The following is a 23,867-nucleotide window of genomic DNA, read 5'->3' on the forward strand; positions in this document are numbered from 1 at the left end:
AACGTTTCCAACCTGTATGGGCTGTTTTCCCCCTCCCTTTTCAAATCGAAGAAGCTTAAGCAGCAAATGTGGGCTTTTCCAGACTGCGAACAGAGGGGCTCAAGCAGAAATTCCCTGGCAACTGGAGCACTGGGGACACTGTGGTAGCGCAAGCACAGACTGCCCACCAGGAGGCATTTCAGCTGCTTGGCCAAAGCGTGCTGCCCTGGGAACCAGGGCCTCAGCGTTGGAGCGGGTTGGGGGAGCCCGGCACATCCTGCCGAGTGGAGGCAGTGGCTCGTTGAGGGTGCATAGAGGCACTGTGACTGAGTGGATCCAAAAATGGGCTGCCCCCGGGGGACCACATGGGGTGCAGGGGGTGGGCAGGGACACTTAGGAGCCCTGCTGGCCCTCATGATGCTGCTGACATTCAGGCCTTTCCCAGAGCCGAGGGACAGAGAAGACGGTGGCTCCAGGGAAGTCAAGAAGGGGTGACAGTCAGGGAACTTCAAGGAGCTTGGCCTCCAGCAGGTGACGCGGGGTCCCTCTCTGCTTCCCAGGAGGCAGCAAAGCAACAGCCCAGTGAAACCCCAATTTCATCAGACACATGCTAGGCTTGGTATCAGGGTCCCAGGGACAACTGTCCAACCATCTGGCCAGTCCAGGAGGCCCGGCACATCCCTGTTGGGTCCAGGCTGACATGCTCCCGCCCCAGCCTCTGGGGAGAGGCCACGTTCATGGACACAAGGCGATATGAGGAGAAAAGGCACCCGTGGGGGCCAATGAGGCGCTGGGAGCCTGATACCAAACCCCCGTACCCCCGTTTCCACAAGGCCAGGAGTCACCCTGCCAAGGGAGCAATACCTTACTGGTACACTGCCTAACTGTATTGATTAGCTCCTGGATAACCAGGTCAACACATTTCAGACAGGGCTCTTTCAGCTTGACGACCTGCTTTTTCACAATGGCCTCGAATGCCAAATCCGGGGTGAAGAGCCCGGTCCTGAAACCGTCCAGACCCGGGGGCAGGGGAGATAAGTCAGAGAGAAACAAAGCATGGTCAGCAATTTCATCGGCCCCGGCCAGGTCCCCAACAAGGAACGAAGGCTGCGTCATGTGTGGGGTCGGATGCCTGAGTCCACTGCTTGGAAACCCTCAGGGTGACCCGAGGACCCCATGGCAATGCAAGGCCAGACATGTGGAGTGACTACCTTTGTTAGAATAAGAAGGGGACCCAAGAGGCTCACGAGGGACCTGTGATGGGGACTCATGCTGGCTTCCCGGAACCCTGACTCAGCTCCACCCCACCCCTCCCCAGGCAAATCTGTAGTGAGCTTTCTTAGTTTACCATGAGGTTCATGCCAACCAATAGGGCAGGAACCCAGCCCTGTTTGATCAGAAGCTGTGGAAAGCCCCAAAGCCTACGACAGATGCAGGACTAAGACACATCCACCCTCACGTGCCCCTGGAGACCCACAGGGAAGGGCTCACGGCTACTAAAAACTCCCTGAGAGCCCTCTTCAGGCCTAACAATTAGGGGGCTCAGAGGTTTGGGGGACCCAATTAGCTAGGGGGTGACACCGCGGAGAGGAAGGGACAGTGGTTAACTCTCCTCGTGGAACTTGCCTGACTCCGTGGATGTTCTTAATAGCGTAGCTGATCTCCCGTCTTAAGTCCTTCTCATCAAACTCCATCTGAGAAGAGACAAACCATGCACATGCATGGAGGTACCTGGGGCACCGCCATGGCAGGCGTGCATCTGGGAAACATCATCTCCCATGCGTGGCTGTATTCACAAGGCAGAATATTTAACTAGTCAAAATTTTATAAAAAATTGAAATCTGGCCAGATACAGTGGCTCACACCTGTAATCTCAGCACTTTGGGAGGCCAATGCAGGCAGATGGCTTGAGCCCAGGAGTTTGAGACCAGCCTGGGCAACAGAGCGAGACCCCCATCTCTATTAAAAATATAAAATATAAATAGTCACATATGCTGGTGCACGCCTACAGTCCCAGCTACTCGGGAGGCTGAGGTGGGAGGATCAACTGAGCCCAGCAGGTTGAAGCTGCAGTGAGCTGTGATTGCACCACTGCACTTCAGCCTGGGTGAAAGTGCGAGACCCTGTCTCAAAAATAAAATAAAATAATTAATTAAAACCCAGTTCCAGAAAGCATGACATGAAACCAACACTCTCATTATGTTGGTGGGATATAAATTAATGTAAACTTAAATTTTTCAGACTATTGGCATGCACCACCACATCTGGCTATTATTATTTTTTTTGAGATGGAGTTTCGCACTGTTACCCAGGCTGGAGTGCAGTAGCATGATCTCAGCTCACTGCAACCTCTACCTCCTGGGTTCAAGTGATTCTCCTGCCTCAGCGTCCTGAGTAGTTGGGACTGTAGGCATGCGCCACCTCACTGGCTAATTTTTTTTTGTATTTTTAGTCGAGATGGGGTTTCACTATGTTGGCCAGGCTGCTCTTGAACTCCTGACCTCATGATCTGCCCTCCTTGGTCTCCCAAAGTGCTGGGATTACAGGTTTGAGCCACCACACCCAGTCTTTTTTTTTTTTTTGAGGTAGGGTCTGGCTCTGTCGATGAGGCTTAAGTGTGGTGGTGTAATCTTGGCTCACTGCTGCATCCTCCGCCTCCTAGGCTCAAGCAATTCTCCTGCCTCAGCCTCCCAAGTAGCTGGGACTACAAGCACATGTCACCACACTCAGCTAATTTTTGTATTTTTAGTAGAGATTGGGTTTCACTATGTTGGCCAGGCTGGTCTTGAAATTCTGGGCTCAAGTGATCAGCCCACCTTGGCCTCCCAAAGTGCTGGGATTACAGGTATGAGCAACTGCACTTGGCCTTGCTCCTTTGATTTTAAAAAACTCCTGTTTTTTTTTTAAATAAAAATGCTATGTGCTCATTGTAAACAGTATAAAACTTCAACCAAGTCACAAAAAAAGGGAAAAGTCCCAGATCCTAGCACCCAGAGCTGACGTTTTGGCAAACATCCTTGCAAATACAAAGAAACACTTGTAAACATCTGTGTTCAGTTTCATACATAAGGATGTTGTATATATCAGCTCAGTGCTACGTTGCACATGCTGGCTCCAATGCCTATTTTTCCCTTCCCTTTTTTTCTTTTTTTTGAGATGGAGTCTAGCTCTGTTGCCCAGGCTGGAGTGTAGTGGCACAATCTTGGCTCATTGCAACCTTCCACCCTCCCGGGTTCAGGCGATTCTCCTGCCTCAGCCTCCCGAGTAGCTGGGATTACAGGTACCAACCACCACGCCTGGCTAATTTTTGTATTTTTAGTAGAGACAGGGTTTCACTGTGTTGGCCAGGCTAGTCTCAAACTCCTGACGTTGTGATCCACCCGTCTCGGCCCCCTCAAAGTGATGGGATTATAAGCGTGAGCCACTGCACCCGGCCTAATTTTTCCTTCCTTCAATGACATGCTAGAGACATTTTTTCATGTGAATTTATCTATATTTTCTGTGTATTTTGCAAAGAATGTATATTGGCTTTTGTCAGAGGAAAAACACAAGAGTTTTCATATTGTTCTGCCCAAAACCTCAAACCTGAGTGTCTGGGAAGGCAGGCCAGGGGGACACCTCATCCAGACCACGCCCTGCCCACCACAGGTTTAGGCTTAGAGGTAGGAGCTTGAGACCGTATTGCCTGGGAGAAGGCCTGGCTCAAGGCCAGGAGGAGGGAGCCTGACCAGAGATGGGAGGGCCCAGCCCCAGGGGCGCTACCTTCACCAGCTCAAAAGGGAACCTCTCGTGGAAGATGCGATTGATTCGGGCGCCCCCGGAGAGCTCCAGTGTGTCCACCTGATCTCCTGAGCCCTCGATCCTCTTCTCAAAATCCACCCCAAACTGCTGGACCATCCTATGAGGAAAAGGAAAAAGCTAGTGTCAAAGCAAGGTTTCCACGCTGCTCTGGAATGACGTTCCAAGTCAAGCCAGGACTTACTGTCCTTTTTCCATTTGTCAGCAGCAAAATATCTTCTGTCTATGTTAAAACAAATAAACCAAAGTCAAGAGCTCCTGATGGCAAATGCTGGCTATGAGTCAGGCTCAGGCTAAGTCTGTTCCAATTATTCACCCATTCGATCCCAGAAGAGCCTCTTATTCCTCCCACTTTGCAGAAGACAAGAGTGAAGTTCAGGGGTCAAAGTTCAGCAACCTCTGCCCTGAAGCTCAACTTGATTTGCAGGATGGTGGGAAAGAAAGGCAGCCACCTCCGCACAATTCAGGTGGCTTCCGCAGGTGCCTGCCTCCTCCTAGCCTGCTGGAGTTGGTCCTCCTTCATTGACGGGATGTAAGGGTGTGGACAGGACTTTGCCCCTCTGAGCCTCCGATTCCTCATTTACAAAACCGGTAGAGGGTACAATGTCTACCTCCTTCATGGGGTCATTGTGAGCCCATGATGTTTCTAGATCTCATCACCTCCACGAAGTCACTGATCCTAAGATGCACTATTATTTTGTGTGCCCACAAAAAAAGAAAAAAAGCTGCCATTAATGGTAATTCAGCAAAGATGCCTGGTTTCAGACAGGTTAAAATGTTCTCTTAGCTGGGTGCAGTGCCTCACGCCTGAAATCCTAGCACTTCAGGATGCTGTGGTGAGAGGATTGCTTGAGTTTGGGAGTTCGAGACCAGCCTGGGCAACAGTGATACTTCATCTTATTTAAAAAACAAAAGAAACAACAACAACAAAAAAAACTGCTGGGCATGTTGGTTCATGCCTATAATCCCAGTACTTTGGGAGGCTGAGGCAGGCAGATCACCTGAGCCCAGGAGTCTGAGACCAGCCTGGACAAGATGGCAAAACTCCATCTCTACTAAAAATACGAAAATTAGCTGGGTATGGTAGTGTGCACCTCTACTTCCAGCTAATTAGGACGCTGAGGCAGGAGAATTATTTGAACATAGGTGGCAGATGTTGCAGTGAGCTGAAATCACACCACTACACTCCAGCCTGGGCAACAGAGTGAAACCTTGCCTCAGAAAAAAAAAAGGAAAAAAAATTTTTTCTTAGTAAAAAATTGCTCATATAATGGACAGAAAGAGGTAGTAACAGGTGTGGCCCCTTAGCACGGGCCTGGCCCTTAGAAAGAGTCTCTCAGCATTGCTTATTGGCACTGTGAACAGTAAACAAGATGATCTTTTTCGTGTTTTAGTTTTCCTAAGCATTTCTAATTGCTCTCCCTAGTGTCTTGGGGTGTCTCCCTTCATCAATGTCACCCCCGAAATTCATGATCTACTGAAGTACCTGGGGACTTGCCCCTAAAGGTTAGCTGCTTGAATGGTGACCACTGCCAGGGTGATCAAGCCTGCACTGCCAAAGAAAGGGGAGTCTCCTTTCATACCCCAAGTTGGAAAGGCAAGCACAAGCTGCCCAGATCCCCAATATCTCTTTCCTTGCATGAAGCAAAGGGTGTGCACATTTAATTTCCTTCCAGGAGACACACAAACACCTGTGTTAATGCTTCACCTGGAATGTTTTTTTTTTTTTTTGAGACGGAATCTCGCCCTGTCGCCCAGACTGGAGTGCAGTGGCGTAATCTCAGCTCATGGCAACCCCCACTTCCCAGTGAGCCACCACACCCAGTAAAATAAATAAAAATTTAAAAGACAGGGCCGGGCACGGTGGTTCATGTCTGCAATCTCATAGTTGGAAAGCCCAGGCAGGCGGTTTGCTTGAGGTCAGGAGTTTAAGATCAGCCTGGGTAACAGTGAGACCTCGTCTCTACAAAAAATACAAAAATTAGCCAGGCATGGTGGTGCACACCTGTATTATTCCAGCTACTCTGGAGGCTGAGGAGGGAGGTTCACCTGAGCCCAGGTGATTGAGGCTGGAATGAGCTGGGATCGCACCACTGCACTTGAGCCTGGGCAACAAGGTGGAGACCCTGTTTCAAAAACAAATACATAAGGGCAAGGCATGGTGGCTCACGACTGTAATCCCAGCGCTTTGGGAGGTCAAGGCAGGCGGATCACAAAGTCAAGAGATCGAGATCATCCTGGCCAACATGGTGAAACCTCGTGTCTACTAAAAACACAAAAATTAGCTGGGCATGTTGGTGCACACCTGTAGAACCAGCTGCACGGGAGGGTGAGGAAGGAGAATCGCTTGAACCCAGGAGGTTGCAGTAAGCCGAGATCATGCCACTGTGCTTCAGCCTGGGTGACAGAGCGAGACTCCATCTCACAATAAATAAATAAAATGAATCGAAAAATAAAAAACCAATTTTAAACATGTACATTTCTTAACCCAAGATCCCTCTGCTGGGGTTTCTGTCCTGCAGAAATCCTCACTTGTATAGTCACAGATGAACATACAAGCATCTGGGTGTCCCCCGATTTAGGCACTGGGATACATTTACAGTCTATGGGCTGAGCCAGGTGGAAACAGAAGGCTCCAGGCTTTGCTTTAATGAGAAGGGAAAAGCCAAGTGCAGAATTCAAGCTGGGTAACGTCTATGACCATAATTCCCATTCACTTGTAAGGCGCGAACCTAGAAAGACAGCCCTTGTCTGCATGAGGACCTTGGACCCTCAGATGAAATGCTAAGAAAGAAGGCCCAGCTCTTGAGGGGCTGCAGTGGTGCTTCTCCATGGTGATGCCAACACCACCTGGGCAGGGAGGGCCCTGCAAGGCACTGGTTACAAATGTCGTAACGTGCTAAGCCCTGGGGGTCAGGGACTGTTTGTGAAGGGCATCCCCTGGCCCAGTCTTGCCATGGGCTTAACAAGTAGCATTTAAATTTATTTATTTATTTATTTTTGAGATGGAGTCTCGCTCTGTCTACCCGGGCTGGAGTGCAGTGGTGTGATCCTGGCTCATTGCAACCTCTGCCTTCCAGGTTCAAGTGATCCTTCCTGCCTTAGCCTCCCAAGTAGCTGGGATTAAAGGCATCCGCCATCATGCCTGGCTAATTTTTGTATGTTTTAATAGAGACAGGGTTTCACCATGTTGGTCAGGCTGGTCTTGAACTCCTGACCTCAAGTGATCCACCCACTGAGGCCTCCCAAAGTGCTAGGAATACAGGCGTGAACCATCGTGTCCTGCCTAATTTTTTTTTTTTTAATTTCATAGAGACAGGGTCTAGCTTTGTTGCTCAGGGTGGTCTCAAACTAGCTTCAAGTAATCCTCCTGCCTTGGTATCCCCACATGCTGGGATTACAGGCACCTTGTAATTTGCCAGTTGTCCTCATGGCCATGTGAGATGACAGCTGCTGCGACCCTCACCTTAGAGGTGCAGAAAGTGAGGCTCAGAGCGTTCCAGTCGCCTGCCTGTGGTCACCCAGCAGGCCCAGGTTAACCCTCAGGCTGAATCCTCCACAGCAAAACTTCCTTCAGGCCAGTAGGCTGAATCTCTTTCCTTTTTTTTGAGACACAGTCTTGCTCTGTCAACCAGGCTGGAGTGCAGGGATATGATCTTGGCTCACTGCAACATCCACCTCCCAGGCTCAAGCAATTTTTCTTTCTGCCTCAGCCTCCCAAGTAGCTAGGATTACAGGGGCACACCACCATGCCTGGCTATGAATCTCCTCTTGAAGCCTGCAAAGGGCCAGTATCCGCTCTGTAGCAAGCGTTTTGGAACACAGTCGAGGATGTCTGAGCATAAAGGCACTCTGGCCCCTTAGCCGACAACCACACACTGCTGCCTGGCAGAGGGGGTGGGGGAGTGTCAGGGATGTCACGGCCAGAGGAGGCAGTGTTCTCCTGGTGTCCCTGTGAGAAATGCCTCAAGCATGGCACTGTCTGTGGTAAGAACCACCCAGGAGTCCCTGTCACCTGCTCTGGCCCAGCTGTTCCAGTGCCTTAGGGTCCCTTGCAGGCCGAAAGCCAAGAGGTCAGACACAGAAGAGACCCTGAGTAAGAATTTGAGGTTGGGGGGCACACCTGCTCCCCAACCTCACACCTGGGCAGCTGCACCAACTCAGAGTCACAGGGCGGATCTTAAGAGCCCAAGCCGGAGAGGGACCTAACCCAGGCTCTGGCTCCCCTCCTCTCTCCCATGTTCTCTTCTCCCACTGCGGCCAGGGGAGCCTGTGAGCACCTGAGTCAGTCCATGAACCGCTCAGAACTGTCCATGGCTCTCACCTCACTCACAGCAAAAGCCAACGTCCTCCCTGAGGCCCCACAAGGCCCCACACATCCTGCTCTATCACCTCCTCCCACTCCCCTCACTCACTCCATCCAGCCACCCAGTCCTCCTCTCACATCTGGGGCATGGTCCTGCCCCAGGCCTTTTGCAGGCCAGACTCCATCCCACACGGCTCCCTGCCTCACCTGCCTCAGGTCTTCAACTGACACTCAATTTATTTTATTTGTTTATTTTTTTGAAACGAAGTCTCACTCTGTCACCCAGGTTGGAGTGCAACGACATGTTCTCAGCTCACTGCAACCTCCACCTCCCAGGTTCAAGCAATTTTCTGCCTCAGCCTCCCATGTAGCTGGGATTCCAGGCACCTGCCACCACGTCCAGCTAATTTTTGTATTTTTAGTAGAGACAGTATTTCACCATGTTGGCCAGGATGCTCTTGAACTCCGGACCTCAAGTGATCCTCCCACCTCAGCCTCCCAAAGTGTTGGGATGACAGGCGTGAGACTGTGCCCAGCTACGTTCAGCTTCTAAGGGAGGCTGTTCCTGATGACTCCCTCACTAGCACCCTTGAGCCCCTTCCCTACTTTCCTATTCCGGCATGTAACACACTATCCATTTTCTTTCTTATTTTTTGTTCCATTCATCCCATGTTCCCCAATTCTGAGCACCCCAGGGGGCAGGGATGGGCACCTGTCCCCTCCACAGCAGCGACTGCAGTGCTTAGGATGAAGCCTGGCATGCAAGAGGCTTGCAGCGAATGTCTGCTGAATGAATGAGTGGACGAGTGACAAGTGGTGCCCAGTCTAGGGGGCCCTGTGGCTGGTGGAAGGCAGGAGCCAGGCTGGCGGCAGGGGCAGGCACCGGGGTACGTACTGCAACAGGGCTTTGGTTTTGCGAGTGGGGTCGTCGGGCCGGAAGTTCTTGTACTCCTCCACCTCCTTCTCCAGGGACAGCAGCTGGCTCTGGAGCTTGCTGCGCAGCGCTGGCAGCGACTCTCGGATGTGGTTGGTCAGTTGCTGCAGGCAAGAGGTCAGAGATCAGGAAGAGTGGCATGGGCAGGAGGCCAGGGCATGGCAGACACACTCCCCACTACCTAGGGCCCATGCCAGGGTGCCACACCACACAGGCTTGAGAGACAGCAGCAGACACATCGAGCCACAGACACACTCATGTCTGGGAAAGGAGACGGGATGGAGCTGCCCATAAGTGTGATAAGTTACAAACGGCCCATGGGGCGGACATCAAGCACCGGACAAATCAACTGAGTGTCCATGCCGCAGAGGAGGACATGCAACTGCTTGCAAGGACAGTCCATCGGACCATGGAACATGGGGTCCAATGCACATACAGGGACAGGCCCTACAAACTAAGATGGAAAGATCTCCCCTGAAAAGGTACAGAACGCACTCAAGACGGGCTCCCTGGCTGCAGCTGCATCCACAGAGAGAAGCAAGAAAGATTCAAAATAGACAAATGTGGGCTGGGCATGGTGGCACATGCCTATAATCCCAGCACTTTGGGAGGCTGAGGCAGAAGGATCACTTTAGATCAAGAATTTGAGACCAGCGTGGCCAACACAATGAAACCCCATCTCTACCAAAAAATACTAAAATTATCTGGGTGTGGTGGTGGGTGCCTGTAGTCTCAGCTACATGGGAGGCTGAGAAAGGACAGTCGCTTGAACCCAAGAGGTGGAGGTTGCAGTGTGCCGAGATCACACCATGGCACTTCAGCCTGGGTGACAGAGCAAGACTCTGTCTCAAAAAAATAAACAAACAGGACAGGTGCGGTGGCCCATGCCTGTAATCCCAGCACTTTGGGAGGCCAAAGCAAGTGACTCACAAGGTCAGGAGTTCAAGACCAGCCTGGCCAACATAGTGAAACCCCATCTCTACTAAAAATGCAAAACAATTAGCCAGGTGTGGTGACGGATGCCTATAATTCCAGCTACTCAGGAGGCTGAGACAGAGAACTGTCTGAACCCAGGAGGTGGAAGTAGCAGTGAGCCAAGATCATGCCACTGCACTCCAGCCTGGGTGACAGAGCAAGACTTCATCTCAAAAATAAATAAATAAATAAATAACTTTAAATTAAAAAAAAAAAGAAGGAAAAAGCCATAAAATCAACCTATACTTTCAAAGTATAAAGCACAGTTTTCTTATCTGTCCTACAATACAGAAGAATTTAAAAAGTGTTCATCAAGGCTGGGTGCAGTGGCTCACCCCTGTAATCCCAGCACCTGGGGAGGTTGAGACTGATCACTCAAGGACAGGAGTTTGAGACCAACCCAGACAACATGGCCTGACCTTCTCTCTACATAAAATAAAAAGCTTTTACAAATTAGCTGGGTGTGGCAGCACACACCTATAATCCCAGCTACTCAGGAGGCTAAGGCAAAAGGATTGCTTGAGTACAGCAGGTTGAAGCTGCAATGAGCTATGTCTGTGCCACTGCAATCCAGCCTGGACAACACAGTAAGACCTTGTCTTAAAATCATCAAAAAGCCCAGGCACAGTGGCTCATGCTTATAATCCAGAATTTCAGGAGACTGAGGCGGGCGGATCAGCCTTGCCAACATGGTGAAACCCCATCTCTGCTAAAAATACAAAAGTTAGTTGGGCATGGTGGTGCACACCTGTAATCCCAACTACTTGGGAGGCTAAGGCAGGAGAATCACTTGAACCTGGGAGGCGGAGGTTGCAGTGAGCTGAGATCATGCCACTGCACTCCAGCCTAAACAACCGAGCGAGACTCTATCTAAAAAAAAAAAAAAAAATTTTAAATAAAAATAAAAAGTGTCCAGCGAGCTAAAAAAGAGGCATGAAGGAACCTCACATCTATGGCATGGAGCTAGTGGAGTGCCCCAAAGACTTCCGTGACCAGGGGCACACAGGACCCTGTCTGCGTGGGCTGCCTAGAAAGGCAGGGAGCTACACTGGCCTTCCCTTGGTCTGTGACAGGATCCTAGAGCACTTAAGTTGAGCAAATGGAAAGGAAGGGGCACTACTGTTCTGGGAAGCACCCCATGTGGAAGGAGGCTGAGCCCCTCCAGGCTCCCTGGAGGCCAGCTGGCTCTCTGCTGCTGGCTCTCAGGAGGCCCCAGTTGGCTGTGGAGTTTTACTTCCCTTCCTCTCCCTACTCCTGTTCGCCGGCAGACTCCAGCTTCCTCTCCTGGAGAGCCCCTCCCTCTAGATACTGAATTCCCGCTTTGCTCTCCTGGGCTGCTGTCTCTGGGCCGCTCTTTTCCTGGCCCCCGCCCCTACTGGATTCAGGATCCTGCATTTATCTGGTGGTTTGTTTGGTGTCAGTCTCCCCCATTAGAATTATGCCTTCCATAAGGACAGGGACCTGCTCGCACATGCACATTGTGTCCCCCTGATACATGCATGAAAGGATGACCCTGGAGTGCTGCTAAGACCCTGCTGCCAACCTGGAAGGTGCCAGAAAGCAGCGAGGAGGAATGTCTTGCCCCTGCTACCAGGCACTGCAAAGGCAGGCCCAGCCAGGCAAGCCACTGTCACAGCTAACAATGGGCAATGCCTGTTAGGGAGTCGCCACCTAATCCTAGAGCAGAGACACCACCCCCTCAGAGAAGCCTGCACACATGCAAAATGATGCTATTAACGGCAGCCTTTTGTTGACTAGGATTAGAAAGCAGCCCTGCCAAAGAGACCAGTTAAACAGACCAGACTCAGGGCACAGGGCCTACCACAGAGCTATAGAGGAGAGCAAGGACAGGCTCTCTGCTGTGGGAACAAAGCTCCACGACACTGCTGGGCGGACAAAAGCAGGTACAGGGGAGATCCATGACACTGTCATTTACGGTAAGAAAGGCTGAAATGTGGCTCTCAGGCAGGATAAGGACAATAATGACAGTGGTGCCTGTAGGGGTGGAGGGGAAGATGGGGCGCATCACTGTAAATAAACCTTTATTCCCTCCCTGAGATAGGGCCTCGGCCTGTCGCCCAGGCTGGATTTCAGTGGTGCAATCACAACTCAATGAAGCCTGGAAATACTGGGTCCAAGTGTCCTCCTGCCTCAGCCTCCCAAGTAGCTGGGACTACGGGCGTGTGCCACCATGCTTAGCTAATTTTTTCTAGAGATGGGGTCTCCATGTGTTGCTCAGACTGGTCTTGAACTTCTAGGCTCAAGTGATCCTCCTGCCTTGGCCTTCCAAAGTGCTGGGATTACAGGCATGAGCCACTGCGCCTAGCCAAGTACATTCATTACAGCAAAAATAAATGTGGACTGAACTCATTTTGCTAAAACAAGTGCTGCTCTACCTGAAACAAATGCCGGTGAGGACTGCAGCTGTTGTGCAGTACACAGCCTATGCACTGCACATGGCTGTGCAAACCCTTGCAGTACCTGATTCAGCGTCTTCTGCAGATGCGGCGTGCCCATGCGGTCGGCCATGTGCCGGTAGGCTGGGTGGGAGAGGAAGAACTTCCTCTCAGCTGCCAGTGCTGCACGGATGTCCTTCTTGCCCTCAATATCCTTCTGGCTGCGGTTCACCACGCCAATGTAGCCTGTTGGGAGAGGGAGTCAGGGCAGGGGCAAAGCCAGGTGAATCAAGTGGACCTGGCATGGGGATGGGCAAGGTTCAGGTATAGAGATGGATCCTATCCCACAAGGCACTCACAGACTATGTTACAGCACGTTACTCAGAAACAACACAGAGGGTGCGAACGCACAGGGCAGCCATGAAGAGCAACAGAAGTATTTTGGGAAAGGAGAGATTACATCCAGCCTGGGACAAAAAAAAAAAGCATTGGGGCAGATGAAATCTACAAGCTGAGAATCAAAGAGAGGTAAGAAAAGGCAGTAGTGGCTCACGCCTGTAATCCCAGCACTTTGGGAGGCCAAGACAGGTGGATCACAAGTCAGGAGTACGAGGCCAGCCTGGTCAGCATAGTGAAACCCCATCTCTACTAAAAATACAAAAAAATTAGCCAGGCATGGTAGCATGTGACTGTAGTCCCAGCTACTCAGGAGGCTGAGGCAGGAGAATTCTTGAACTCAGCAGGCGGAGGTTGCAGTGAGCCAAGACCACACCACTACACTCCAGCCTGGGCAACAGAGCAAGACTCCATCTCAAAAAGAAAACCTTCAAGGCCAGGTGCAGTGGCTCACACCTGTAATTCCAACACTTTGGGAGGCTGAGGCGGGTGGATCGCTTAAGACTGAGAATTTAAGACCAGCCTGGTTAACACGGCAAATCCTCATCTCTACAAAAAAATACAAAAATTAGTGAGGCGTGGTGGCATATATATATAGTCCCATCTACTTGGGAGGCTAAGATGGGAGGATCACCTCAGCCTGAGAGTTCAAGGTTGCAGCAAGCTGTAATCACCCCACTGCACTCCAGCCTGGGCAACAGAGCGAGGCCTTGTCTCAAAAGAAAAAAAAAGAAATAACATCTCAAAAACGAGAGCAATGGGGAAGAGCTAAAATCCACTATCAAGCAAGTATATTTTAAACAGTTGGGTACATCAGGGTATTCATGCCCAGAGAGATAAATGGAACTGAAAAGAAAGTCTAAAAATACACTGAGAAGGAGGCAGAACTGAAAGTCAACACTTCAATCTATGGGGGAGAAAAGCTGGAGGAAGATTCAATGCATGCCACTGGCAAAGAATACAAGTGGAATATCTACCAAAGTTAATTTTCAAGGCATCACAGACTTAGAAAACATGAATCTAAAAAAGAACCTGATGAAAAAATGAATGATTTTTTTTTTTTTTTTTAGAGACAGGGTTTCACCATGTGGCCAGGATGGTCTCGATCTCCTGACCTTGTGATCCGCCTGCCTTGGCCTCCCGAAGTGCTGAGATTACAGGTGTGAGCCACCACGCCCAGTCTGATTTTTTTTTTTTTTTAAAGACGGAGTCTTGCTCTGTCGCCCAGGTTGGAGTGCAATGGCACAATCTCGGCTCACTGCAACCTCTGCCTCCTGGGTTCAAGTGATTCTCCTGCCTCAGCCTCCCGAGTAGCTGGGATTACAGGCATACACCACACATGCCCAGCTAATTTTTTTATTTTTAGTAGACACGGGGTTTCACCATGTTGGCCAGGCTGGTCTTGAACTCCTGACTTCAGGTGATCCACCTGCCTCGGCCTCCCAAAGTGCTGGGATTACAGGTGTGAGTCACTGCACCCAGCCTGAAAACATGGATGATTTTTTTTTAAATGACAGTACTTACATTAAAATTTTCTGGAGCAAAACACAAGCAGCAGTGAGTGGAGGAGAAATGGAACTGAGGGCAGGGAACTGGGAGAGACTCTCCTCGATTTATAGCCTTCAGTATCATTTAAAATTGTTGTGTGTGTGTGTGAAACAAAGTCTCACCAAGGCTAGAGCACAGTGCTGTGATCTCAGCTCACAAAAGCCTCAACCTCCCAGGCTCTAGCGATCCTCCTAACTCAACCTCCCAAGTAGCTGGGACTACAGGTGCATAACCACCATGCCTAGCTAATTTTTCTAGACATGGGCTTTCCCACATTGCCCAGGCTGGTATTGAACGCCTGGGCTCAAGTGATCGTTCTGCCTCAGCCTCCCAAAGTGCTGGGATTACAGGCAGGGGCCACTGCACCTGGCCCATTTTTGAATTTTCTAATCAAGGAAAACTACTACTTTTAGAGTTAAAATACTAGTTTGAAGAAAATACTTATGACATTTGAACATAAAGAAATTGGGAAGGTGAAGGGTAGGGAGATGGCATTCAAAAAGCCAGAGTGGGCCGGGCGCGGTGGCTCATGCCTCTAATCGCAGCACTTTGGGAGGCGGAGGCGGGTGGATCACGAGGTCAGGAGATCGAGACCATCCTGGCCATTGTGATACCCCATCTCTACTCTAAAAAAAAAAGCCAGAACGGAAAGCCAGGCACACTGGCATGCGCCTGTAGTACCAGGTACTCAGGAGGCTGAGGCAGGAGGATCACTTGAGGCCAGGACTTGAAGGCCAGCCTGTGAGACCCTGTCTTCAAAAATTATAAAAATAAGTGAATATTTTTCTAGAAAAGAACAAAACACCAGAGCAGCCAGGAGCCCCTAAGCATGGACATGAGGCACCCAATAATATGTGTGCACAAATGGGTAACATGGGAAAGAAAGACCGTAGCCAGGTGCCAGATAAACGGTAATTGCTTAATAAATAGATGCAGTTATTGCTATTCACTGTTTTTGTTTTGTTTTGTTTTTATGAGACAGAGTCTAGTGCTATAGCCCATCTGTAGCCTAGGCTGGAGTGTAGTGGTATAATCTCAGGTCACTGCAACCTCTGCCTCCAGGGTCCCAGTTCAAGCAATTCTCCTGCCTCAGCCCCTGAATAGCTGGGATATAGGCTTGAGCCACCTCGCCTGGCCTATTATTGTTATTAACATAAACAAGGATGGAAAAGTAGGTTGGGGGTAAGTGGCAAGAAGTCGGAAGTGAAAAACGTGTATTTATGCTCCGTTTTCTTTCTTTTTTTTTTTTTGAGACAGAGTCTCACTCTGTAGACCAGGCTGGAGTGCAGTGACATGATCTCGGCTCACTGCAACCTCTGTCTCCCAGGTTCAAGTGATTCTCCTGCCTCAGTCTCCTGAATAGCTGGGATTATAGGCATGTGCCTCCAAACCTGGCTAACTTTGGTATTTTTAGTAGAGACGGGGTTTCAACATACTGCACAAGCTGGTCTTGAACTCCTGACCTCGTGATCCGCCCACATCGGCCTCCCGAAGTGCTGAGATTACAGGTATGAGCCACCGTGCCCAGCCTATGCTACATTTTCTTTGCAATGGGGTTGTACATGTTTCTCTGGAGAAAAAGGGGAGAGGTTCCTGTCATCTATCCTGCAGGGTCTTGACTGCTCTTCATCCTTTCCAGATCTCCCTTGGATCCAAGAGGGAGGAGGGAAATGGAAGCATGTCAAAAGGTGAGGTGACAGTAGGAGACCCAAGATCTGAACCCAGATCCCTGTGAAGCCAAAGTCACTATCACCTGTGTGACAGCACGAAGAAGGAAACAGCAGGGGTCAGCGAAAAGCATCTGGCTTGGATTTGGGTTGATTTACTTATTTAAAAGATGAAGTCTCACTCTGCTGCCCACTCTGTATTGCAGTGGCATGAACACAGCTTACTAGTCTTGAACTCCTGGGCTCAAGGCATCCTCCAGGCTCAGCCTCCTGCGCAGCTGGGAGTACAGGCTCATGCAACATCACACAAGGATAATTTTTTTTTTTTTTTGAGACAGAATCTCACTCTGTCACCCAGGCTGGAGTACATACAGTGGTGCAGTCCCAGCTCACTGCAACCTCCACCTCCCAGGTTCAAGCGATTCTTGTGTCTCAGCCTCTCAAGTAGCTGGGATTATAGGCATGTGCCACCATGCACAGCTAATCCTTTTTTATATTTTTAGTAGATACAGAGTTTCACTATTTTGGTCAGGCTGGTCTCAAACTCCTGACCTCAAGTGATTTGCCCACCTCAGCCTCCCAAAGTGCTGGGATTACAGGTGTGAGCCACTGTGCCTAGCCTGGGTAATTTTTTAAAGAGAGAGATGGGGTCTTGCTGTGTTGCCCAGGCTGGTCTCAAACTCTGGGCCTCAAGCCATCCTCCCAACTGAGCTTACCAAAGTCCTGAAGTTAAAGGCATGAGCCACAGTGCCTAGCCTGGGTTCCCATAAAGGACAGGAGTTGTGAGTGATTAGCATGCCAGGAAAAAGGGTCCAGCGGGAGGGCTTCTAAAGCCTGAGGTCACAAGACAGGAGCAGGCTTACAAGTGAGCTGAGAGCAGAAGTGCCTTCATTCTTGGAAACAGGAAGGAAGGCAAAGAAGGGCAGCCATGGATATCAGTGAGTCAGGAGGAAGGGGAAGAGGCCCATATCACCAAATACTCAGCCCAGCTAGTGCCCACAGACCTCAAAGTCCCTCAGGATCCAAGGTAGAGGCCTAACCATGTCCAAGAGCAGCCAGATCGGGGTGGCTATAGGAGGGTGTAGGGGTGGGTAGGTTCTGCTTTCCTCTTTAGCACGAGCAAATCCTCCCCAAACCTCAGCCAGCCACAGATTCGCTTCTCAGACCTGGATCTTCACAGCCAAACAGGTTTTTGAATTTAGCCCCAACTACATACCCCTGGGATCTGGGGTCACCTCACCCAATGTCTCAGCAGTGCTGGGGGATGGTGGCAACCAAGGTCGGAACTTTTCCCCACGTCTATCTCAGACATCGAAGTGGGAAACCAGAAGTAAAAGAAATGGTCCAAGTGACTGTAGCTAAGCACGAAAGGAAAGGCCAGGAGGTGTTAGCAGATTACAGTTGATCCCAGAGGGCAGGAATGGCTTTTAAAAAACACAAAACAGGCCGGGTGCGGTACCTCATCCCTATCATCCCAGAACTTTGGGAGGCCGAGGCAGGAGGATCACAAGATCAGGAGTTCGAGACCAGCCTGACCAACATGGTAAAACCCCATCTCTACTAAAAATACAAAAATTAGCCAGGCATGGTGGCACATGCCTGTAATTCCAACTACTTGGGAAGCTAAGGCAGGAGAATTGCTTCAATTCCAGGGGGTGGAGATTGCAGTGAGCCGAGATTGAGCCACTGCACTCCAGCCTGGGCAACAGAGTGAGACTCCATCTCAAAACAAACACACACACACATACAAACACACACCCCCCAAGGCCAGGCACGGTGGCTCACGCCTTTAATCCTAGCTCTTTGGGAGGCCGAGGTGGGTGGATCACCCAAGGTAAGGAGTTCGAGACCAGCTTGGCCAATATGGTGAAACCCCAACTCTACTAAAAACACAAAAATTAGCTGGGTGTGGTGGTGAGCACCTATAATCCCAGCTACTCAGAAGGTGGAGGTTGCGGTGAGCTGCGATCGCACCACTGCACTCCAGCCTGGGCAACGAGAGCAAAACTCGGTCTCAAAAAAAAAAAACACAAAACCACCAAGCAAAAATCTAGCCAGGAGCAATTGCACATGCCTGTAATCCCAGATACTTGGGAGGTTGAGCTGGGAGGATCACTTGAGCCTGGGAGTTTAAGGCTACAGTGAACTATGATCACCCTAGTGCACTCCAGCTTAGGTGACAGAATAAGACATCGTCTCAAAAAAAAAAAAGAAGAGAAAAACTTTTTGTTGAGACAGAGTCTCAATCTGTCTCCAGGCTGGAGTACAGTGGCACAATCTCGGCTCACTGCAACCTCCAACTCCTGGGTTCAAGTGATTCTCCTGCCTCAGCCTCTCAAGTAGCTGGGACTACAGGCACTCACCACCACCATGCTCAGCTAATTTTTGTATTTTTAGGAGAGACAGGGTTTCACCATGTTGGCCAGGATGGTCTCAATCTCTTAACCTCGTGATCCACCCGTCTCAGCCTCCCAAAGTGCTGGGATTACAGGCGTGAGCCACTGCGCCCAGCCTGAAAAGAGAAGAACTTCTAACAGCAAGAGTGATCCCTAACGTAAACCATGCACGTGGGGTGGTGACGATGGGTCAATGTAGACTCATCAGTTCTAACAAATGCACTGCTCTGCTAAGCATGTTGATAGTAGGGGAGGTTATAGATGTCTGGGGCTACAGGGCTTATGGGAAATCTATCGCCCTCTCAATTTGGCTATGAACCTAAAACTGCTGCTCTGATAAAATAAAATAGTTAAAATATTTTTAAAATAAAAAATATCTAGGTTACTCCTAACAAAAGGTCTGAACCTAAACTTGAACCTGAACCTGATGAGGCCTCTGTCTCGATCTAATTACCAACTAACAGGGAACAGTCATTGGCCAAATCTCCAATGTGGAATGTGATCTGGTTTCTTCCACAAATGAATGGTACAGAAAAAAACAAAGGGGGCCGGCACGGTGGCTCATGACTGCAATCCCAGCACTTTGGGAGGCCAAGGCGGGCGGATCACCTGAGGTCAGGAGTTCAAGACCAGCCTGACCAACATGGTAAAAGCCTGTCTCTACTAAAAATACAAAAATTAGCTAGGCGTAGTGACGGGCACCTGTAATCCCAGCTACTTGGGAGCCTGAGGCAGGAAAATTGCTTGAATCCAGGAGGCGGAGGTTTCAGTGAGCAGAGACTGCGCCACTGAATTGCACTCCAGCCTGGGTGACAAAGTAAGACTCCATCTCAAAAAAAAACCCCAAAAACAAAACGGGGATGCCAAGGAGAGGTCTAGGTATTTATGTGTAAAATGCTACAATGCCTAGGATTTGTAGAATTTTTTTTTTTAGAGGTGGGATCTTGCTCTGTTTGTGCAGGCTGGTATGCAGTGGTATGATCACAGCTCAATGTAGCTTCGAACTCCTGGGCTCAAGCAATCTTCCCACCTCAGCCTCCTAACTAGGTGGGACTACAGGTGTACACCACCGTGCCCGGCTTATTTTTTAATTTTTAGTAGAGATGAGACTTGATATATTGCCCAGGCTAGTCTTGAACTCCTAGCCTCAAGGGATCCTCCTGCCTCAGCCTCCCAAAGCACTGGATTACAGGCGTGAGCCACCTCAAACAGCCAATGCCTAAGACTTGTTTTAAAATCTTCATGGAAGAAAATAATAATAGCAAGTGAGGATATTTGGGATAATCACTATTAGCCAGATATTAGTAACTGGAAGCTTAGGAAGCCATCCATAAGGGCTCTTTGAACATTTTTCTGTACTTCTGGGAATGTTTGAAAATGCTCATAATAGGCTGGGTGTGGTGGCTCACACCTGTAATCCCAGCACTTTGAGAGGCCAAGGAGGACATATCACCTGAGGTAAGGAGTTTGAAACCAGCCTGCCCAACATGGTGAAACCCCATCTGTACTAAAAATACAGAAATTAGCCGGGTGTGGTGGCATGTGCTTGTAATCCCAGCAACTCGGAAGACTGAGGCAGAAGAATCTCTTGAACCCAGGAGGCGGAAGTTGCAGTGAGCCGAGATTGTGCCACTGCACTCCAGCCTGGGTAACAAGAGCAAAAACTCTGTCTTAAAAAATAAAAAATTTAAAAAAAAAGCTTATAATAGAAAGTAATTAAAAAATTAATTAAAGTTATAAACCCCAGGGAGCTGGGAGCCGAGGAAGAGTAACTGGTGGCTGTCTGGGGGAAGTGTGGCTGCGGGTGAGTTTAGTTTCCTCTTTCTATATGCTTGTTTTCTAATGTTCCAGAAACCAGCAGGTGTTAACTGTGCACTTGAAAACCGAACGCATACAAATCAGAAGAAAAAGATACATATGTTCAAAGGGAAAAGAAAGAAGGAATTACGGTGAAATGGAGAAGCAGCGACTTCCGGGCAGGCAGGGAACAGGTGCCAGGGTTTCAGTAATGATAAGGACATGCCACTAGACCCCACCCGTCCTCCTGCCTCGCCAGCACCCCCAAAGCCACACCTCGTCTCAATGGGAGCAACTTGTTCTCCAAGACATCCCTGGCGTCGGTGCCCTCGTCCATCAGGTCGAGCTTGGTGATGACACCAATGGTCCGCAGGCCTGAAAGAGCCCGGAGGTCAGAGGTCAGAGCCTGCCACCAGGAAAGAGCATCAGCTGGCAGCTGCAAGCCACCTGGGGTCCAATCGGCCCTGAAACTTCCAGGTCACATCACCTGGCAAAGCTGTAACGTCACTGGCCTGGACCCCAATTTCCCATGTGTTAAATGGAGATGGTCACAGCCCTGATCTCAGAAGGTGGTCATGAGGGTGAGTCTGGCACATGGCAAATAATAAATGCTGGCCCTTATTCTCACTTGTGTTATCAAGGACAACCTCTGCTGCTGCAGGCTTAGGGACACCTCACGGAAACATGATTCCTGGGCCAGATTTTGATGCTGGACTCTCCAAATGGCAGCAAAGTCCCCAGGTAACATTTGAGCCTGAAGCGACTGTTTCTAGGGCTACCTCTTGCCCTGAATGGCTAAAATTCCACTCTGAAAACGATCCCATCCAATTCCACCTCTCTATAAGTCATTCCAGAGTTAAGGACGTCCTCCTAGCAAAGCCTCACATGTGCAGATCCACCGCTCCTCCACGGGGGCTGAGGACTGAGGCTCTGTGCTAACCCTGTGTGTTATATGTGTGGCATGTGCATGAGACACTGGAGATAGATGAAAGCCAGAGCGAAGATCTCTGGTGGGTGCCAACTTGGGCATCATGGGAGCCACAGCTATGCCCTCCCTGGGGCCCCTTCCTGCTCACATTCTGCAGTGAGGGTTGAGTAGAGGGATCTGAATAGAGGGACCCAGGGACATCAACTCGAATGGAAATAGATGATCTCACCATGCAGAAGACCAGAAACAACCCAAATGTTCAAAAGTCCTCACATCAGCAATCTGAGTTAGGACTGAAATACCCGTTCTGACTAAGAGGGGACCATGCCTCAAGGAGTGGAGTAACATCTAGATGGGACCTGAGGAGTGCTGGGCTCTTCCTCCAGCCCTAGACCAGCTTCCCGCCCTGGCAACATGGGCACTGCCATGTCCAAGGAGAAGGAGTGTCCAGCTGCCACACAGTGACTTCCCAGAGATGCCCCCCAGCACTGCTGGTTCTTGGAGAAAGTGCTATGTTCCAGGAGGTCTTTTCCTAAAGCAGCCATGTATCAAAGAGAACACCAGTGACTTGGAACCAAGGATGCTGGACAAGTCCCATGCTCACAGGCACCTCGAAGAGGAGGCTGCTGCCCTGGGCTCAGGGTTACCTTGGGGATCGACCTCCTTGGCCAGCTTGAGGGCGTCTGAATTAGCCAGGTCCATGTTGGCAGGCGTGACGGCCAGGATGAGGCTGCTCTCCCGGCTGATGAACTGCAGGATCATGTCCTTGATCTGGTACTCAATGTCTGGAGGCTGGTCTCCCACAGGTACCTTGGTGATACCCGGGAGGTCGATGAGGGTCAAGTTCAACACTGAGGGAAACCAGTGGGAAAGGCAGTCTGAGTTAGGAGAGGGAAGACACACACAGGCCTGGAGTCACCCAGCTGAGTACCAAAGTTCCTGGGTGGGGCTCAGACCTGAGGATGTCACCTGACACGCCACCTGAACCACACCTCTGATTTAGTAACTCCCCTTCTAGCATCTCATCCTACAGATACCTCTACCTACTCCATTTCAATGACACAGTTCTAAATCAGCACAGTTCAGAACGGAATAGATCTAAATGACCAAGTAAGTTTCAGCCTATCCATTCAGCTAATACCAAAGAACCATTACGGACAAACAGATTGAGGCTGGGCATGGTGGCTCACATCTGTAATCCTAGCATTTTGGGAGGCCAAGGCAGGCAGATCACGAGGTCAAGGGATCGAGACCATCCTGGCCAACATGGTGAAATCCCATCTCTACTAAAAATACAAAACTTAGCTGGGTGTAGTCCCAGCTACTCATGAGGCTGAGGCAGGAGAATCACTTGAACCCAGGAGGTGGAGGCTGCAGTGAGCTGAGATCACGCCACTGCATTCCAGTCTAGTGACAAAGTGAGACTCTGTCTCAAAAAAAAATAAAAGAAAAAGTAGCTGGGTGGGCTAGGCATGGTAGCTCACGCCTATAATCCTAGCACTTTGGGAGACCGAGCAGGGCTGATTGCCTAAGCTCAGGAGTTCGAGACCAGCCTGGGCAATATGGCAAAATGCCATCTCTACTAAAAATACAACAACAATAACAAAAATTAGCCAGGTGGGGTGTTGCACACCTGTAATCCCAGCTACTTGGGAGGCTAAGGCAGAAGAATTGCTTGAACCCAGGAAGCAGAGGTCGCAGTGAGCAGAGATCATCCACTACACCCCAGCATGGGTAACAAAGTGAGACACTGTCTCAAAAATAAATAAATAAATAAATAATAAATTAGCTGGGTGTATTAGCGCCAACCTGTGATCCCAGCTATTTGGGAGGGTGAGGCACAAGAACTGCTTGAACCCAGGAGGTAGAGGTTGCAGTGAGTAGAAATCACGCCACTGCACCCCAACCTGGGCAACAGAGCGAGACATGTGTCTCCAAAAAAGAGAATCAGGATATTTTACAAAAGTCTGGTTCTGGCCTCTCTTGATGCACCAACAGATCTGGCTGCCTTGAGCCAAGTAGTGGCTGCCCTTGGTAAAAGGGGCAAACGGCTGCAATCCCCCATGACTCCAAATATCTTCCTGGCATGCTCTGTCTTCCTTTGAGCTGAGACAGAGGTCTGGGTACTATAAACCTAGCACAAGTGGGACGATACAGAGCCGGGGGCTATGTGCGTGTGAATATCAACTGTTTGTGAATGGACACGTGCTAACCATGAGCGGAAGCACACAGTCTCACCATAGCATTGTCCACGAATGACCAGAAACAGTCAGTGATGCGTCCCCACCCGTGCTGCCTACCGTGTGGCGAGTAGACCCGAAGGTTGATGGGCACTGGGGAGATGCCTTTGTTGGTCCCCGTGACCCTGTCTGTCTCTGCTTCAATCTCCTGCCGGACTTCATCGAAGTCTGTAAACTTTTTGGACTTGCAGTGCAAAAACTCGGCATATTCTGGAAAGGGAAGAGAGATGCTGAAAATGAGAAAGCACTGTGAGCGGGGCACACACAGACTGCGGGGAGAAATGCTTTGTTGAGTGAAAGTAATGATCCAGTCATCGTCACTCTAGGAATGGGGAAGTGACAGATTCATTCTTATGACAAGTGTTCTGCAGGGGGGTGGGGGGGGTTCCTATAGACTGAATAGACTGAGCCCTTTCCAGATCCTGAGGAGGACATTCCCACGTGGCACCTTGCAAACTATTAATACATGTCATGACATATTATGAATTAAAAAAAAAATCAACAGGT

The 23,867-nt window shown here is 49.9% G+C and overlaps 1 protein-coding gene across 7 annotated transcripts in view; it reads right to left on the minus strand.

The window, feature by feature from the left end:
• Positions 1–23,867, minus strand: part of DNM2 (dynamin 2) — a 106,401-nt gene that overhangs the window by 34,226 nt on the left and 48,308 nt on the right. For 5 of the 7 annotated variants that reach the window (XM_064381864.1, XM_064381862.1, XM_064381860.1 and 2 more), the window contains exons 3-10: positions 23,421–23,570; positions 21,768–21,971; positions 20,469–20,567; positions 12,474–12,634; positions 8,979–9,121; positions 3,742–3,877; positions 1,606–1,673; positions 844–982 (exon numbers count right to left, since the gene is read on the minus strand). In XM_064381864.1, coding sequence (XP_064237934.1) covers positions 844–982; positions 1,606–1,673; positions 3,742–3,877; positions 8,979–9,121; positions 12,474–12,634; positions 20,469–20,567; positions 21,768–21,971; positions 23,421–23,570 — 1,100 coding nt within the window. The remainder of the gene's footprint in view (positions 1–843; positions 983–1,605; positions 1,674–3,741; positions 3,878–8,978; positions 9,122–12,473; positions 12,635–20,468; positions 20,568–21,767; positions 21,972–23,420; positions 23,571–23,867) is intronic. The other 2 variants (XM_064381861.1, XM_064381863.1) reach the window with 1 other exon arrangement.

The sequence above is a fragment of the Aotus nancymaae genome, unplaced genomic scaffold (assembly GCF_030222135.1).
Source record: "Aotus nancymaae isolate 86718 unplaced genomic scaffold, 86718_ANA_hifiasm-v0.15.2.pri h1tg000028l, whole genome shotgun sequence".
Lineage (NCBI taxonomy): Eukaryota > Metazoa > Chordata > Mammalia > Primates > Aotidae > Aotus > Aotus nancymaae.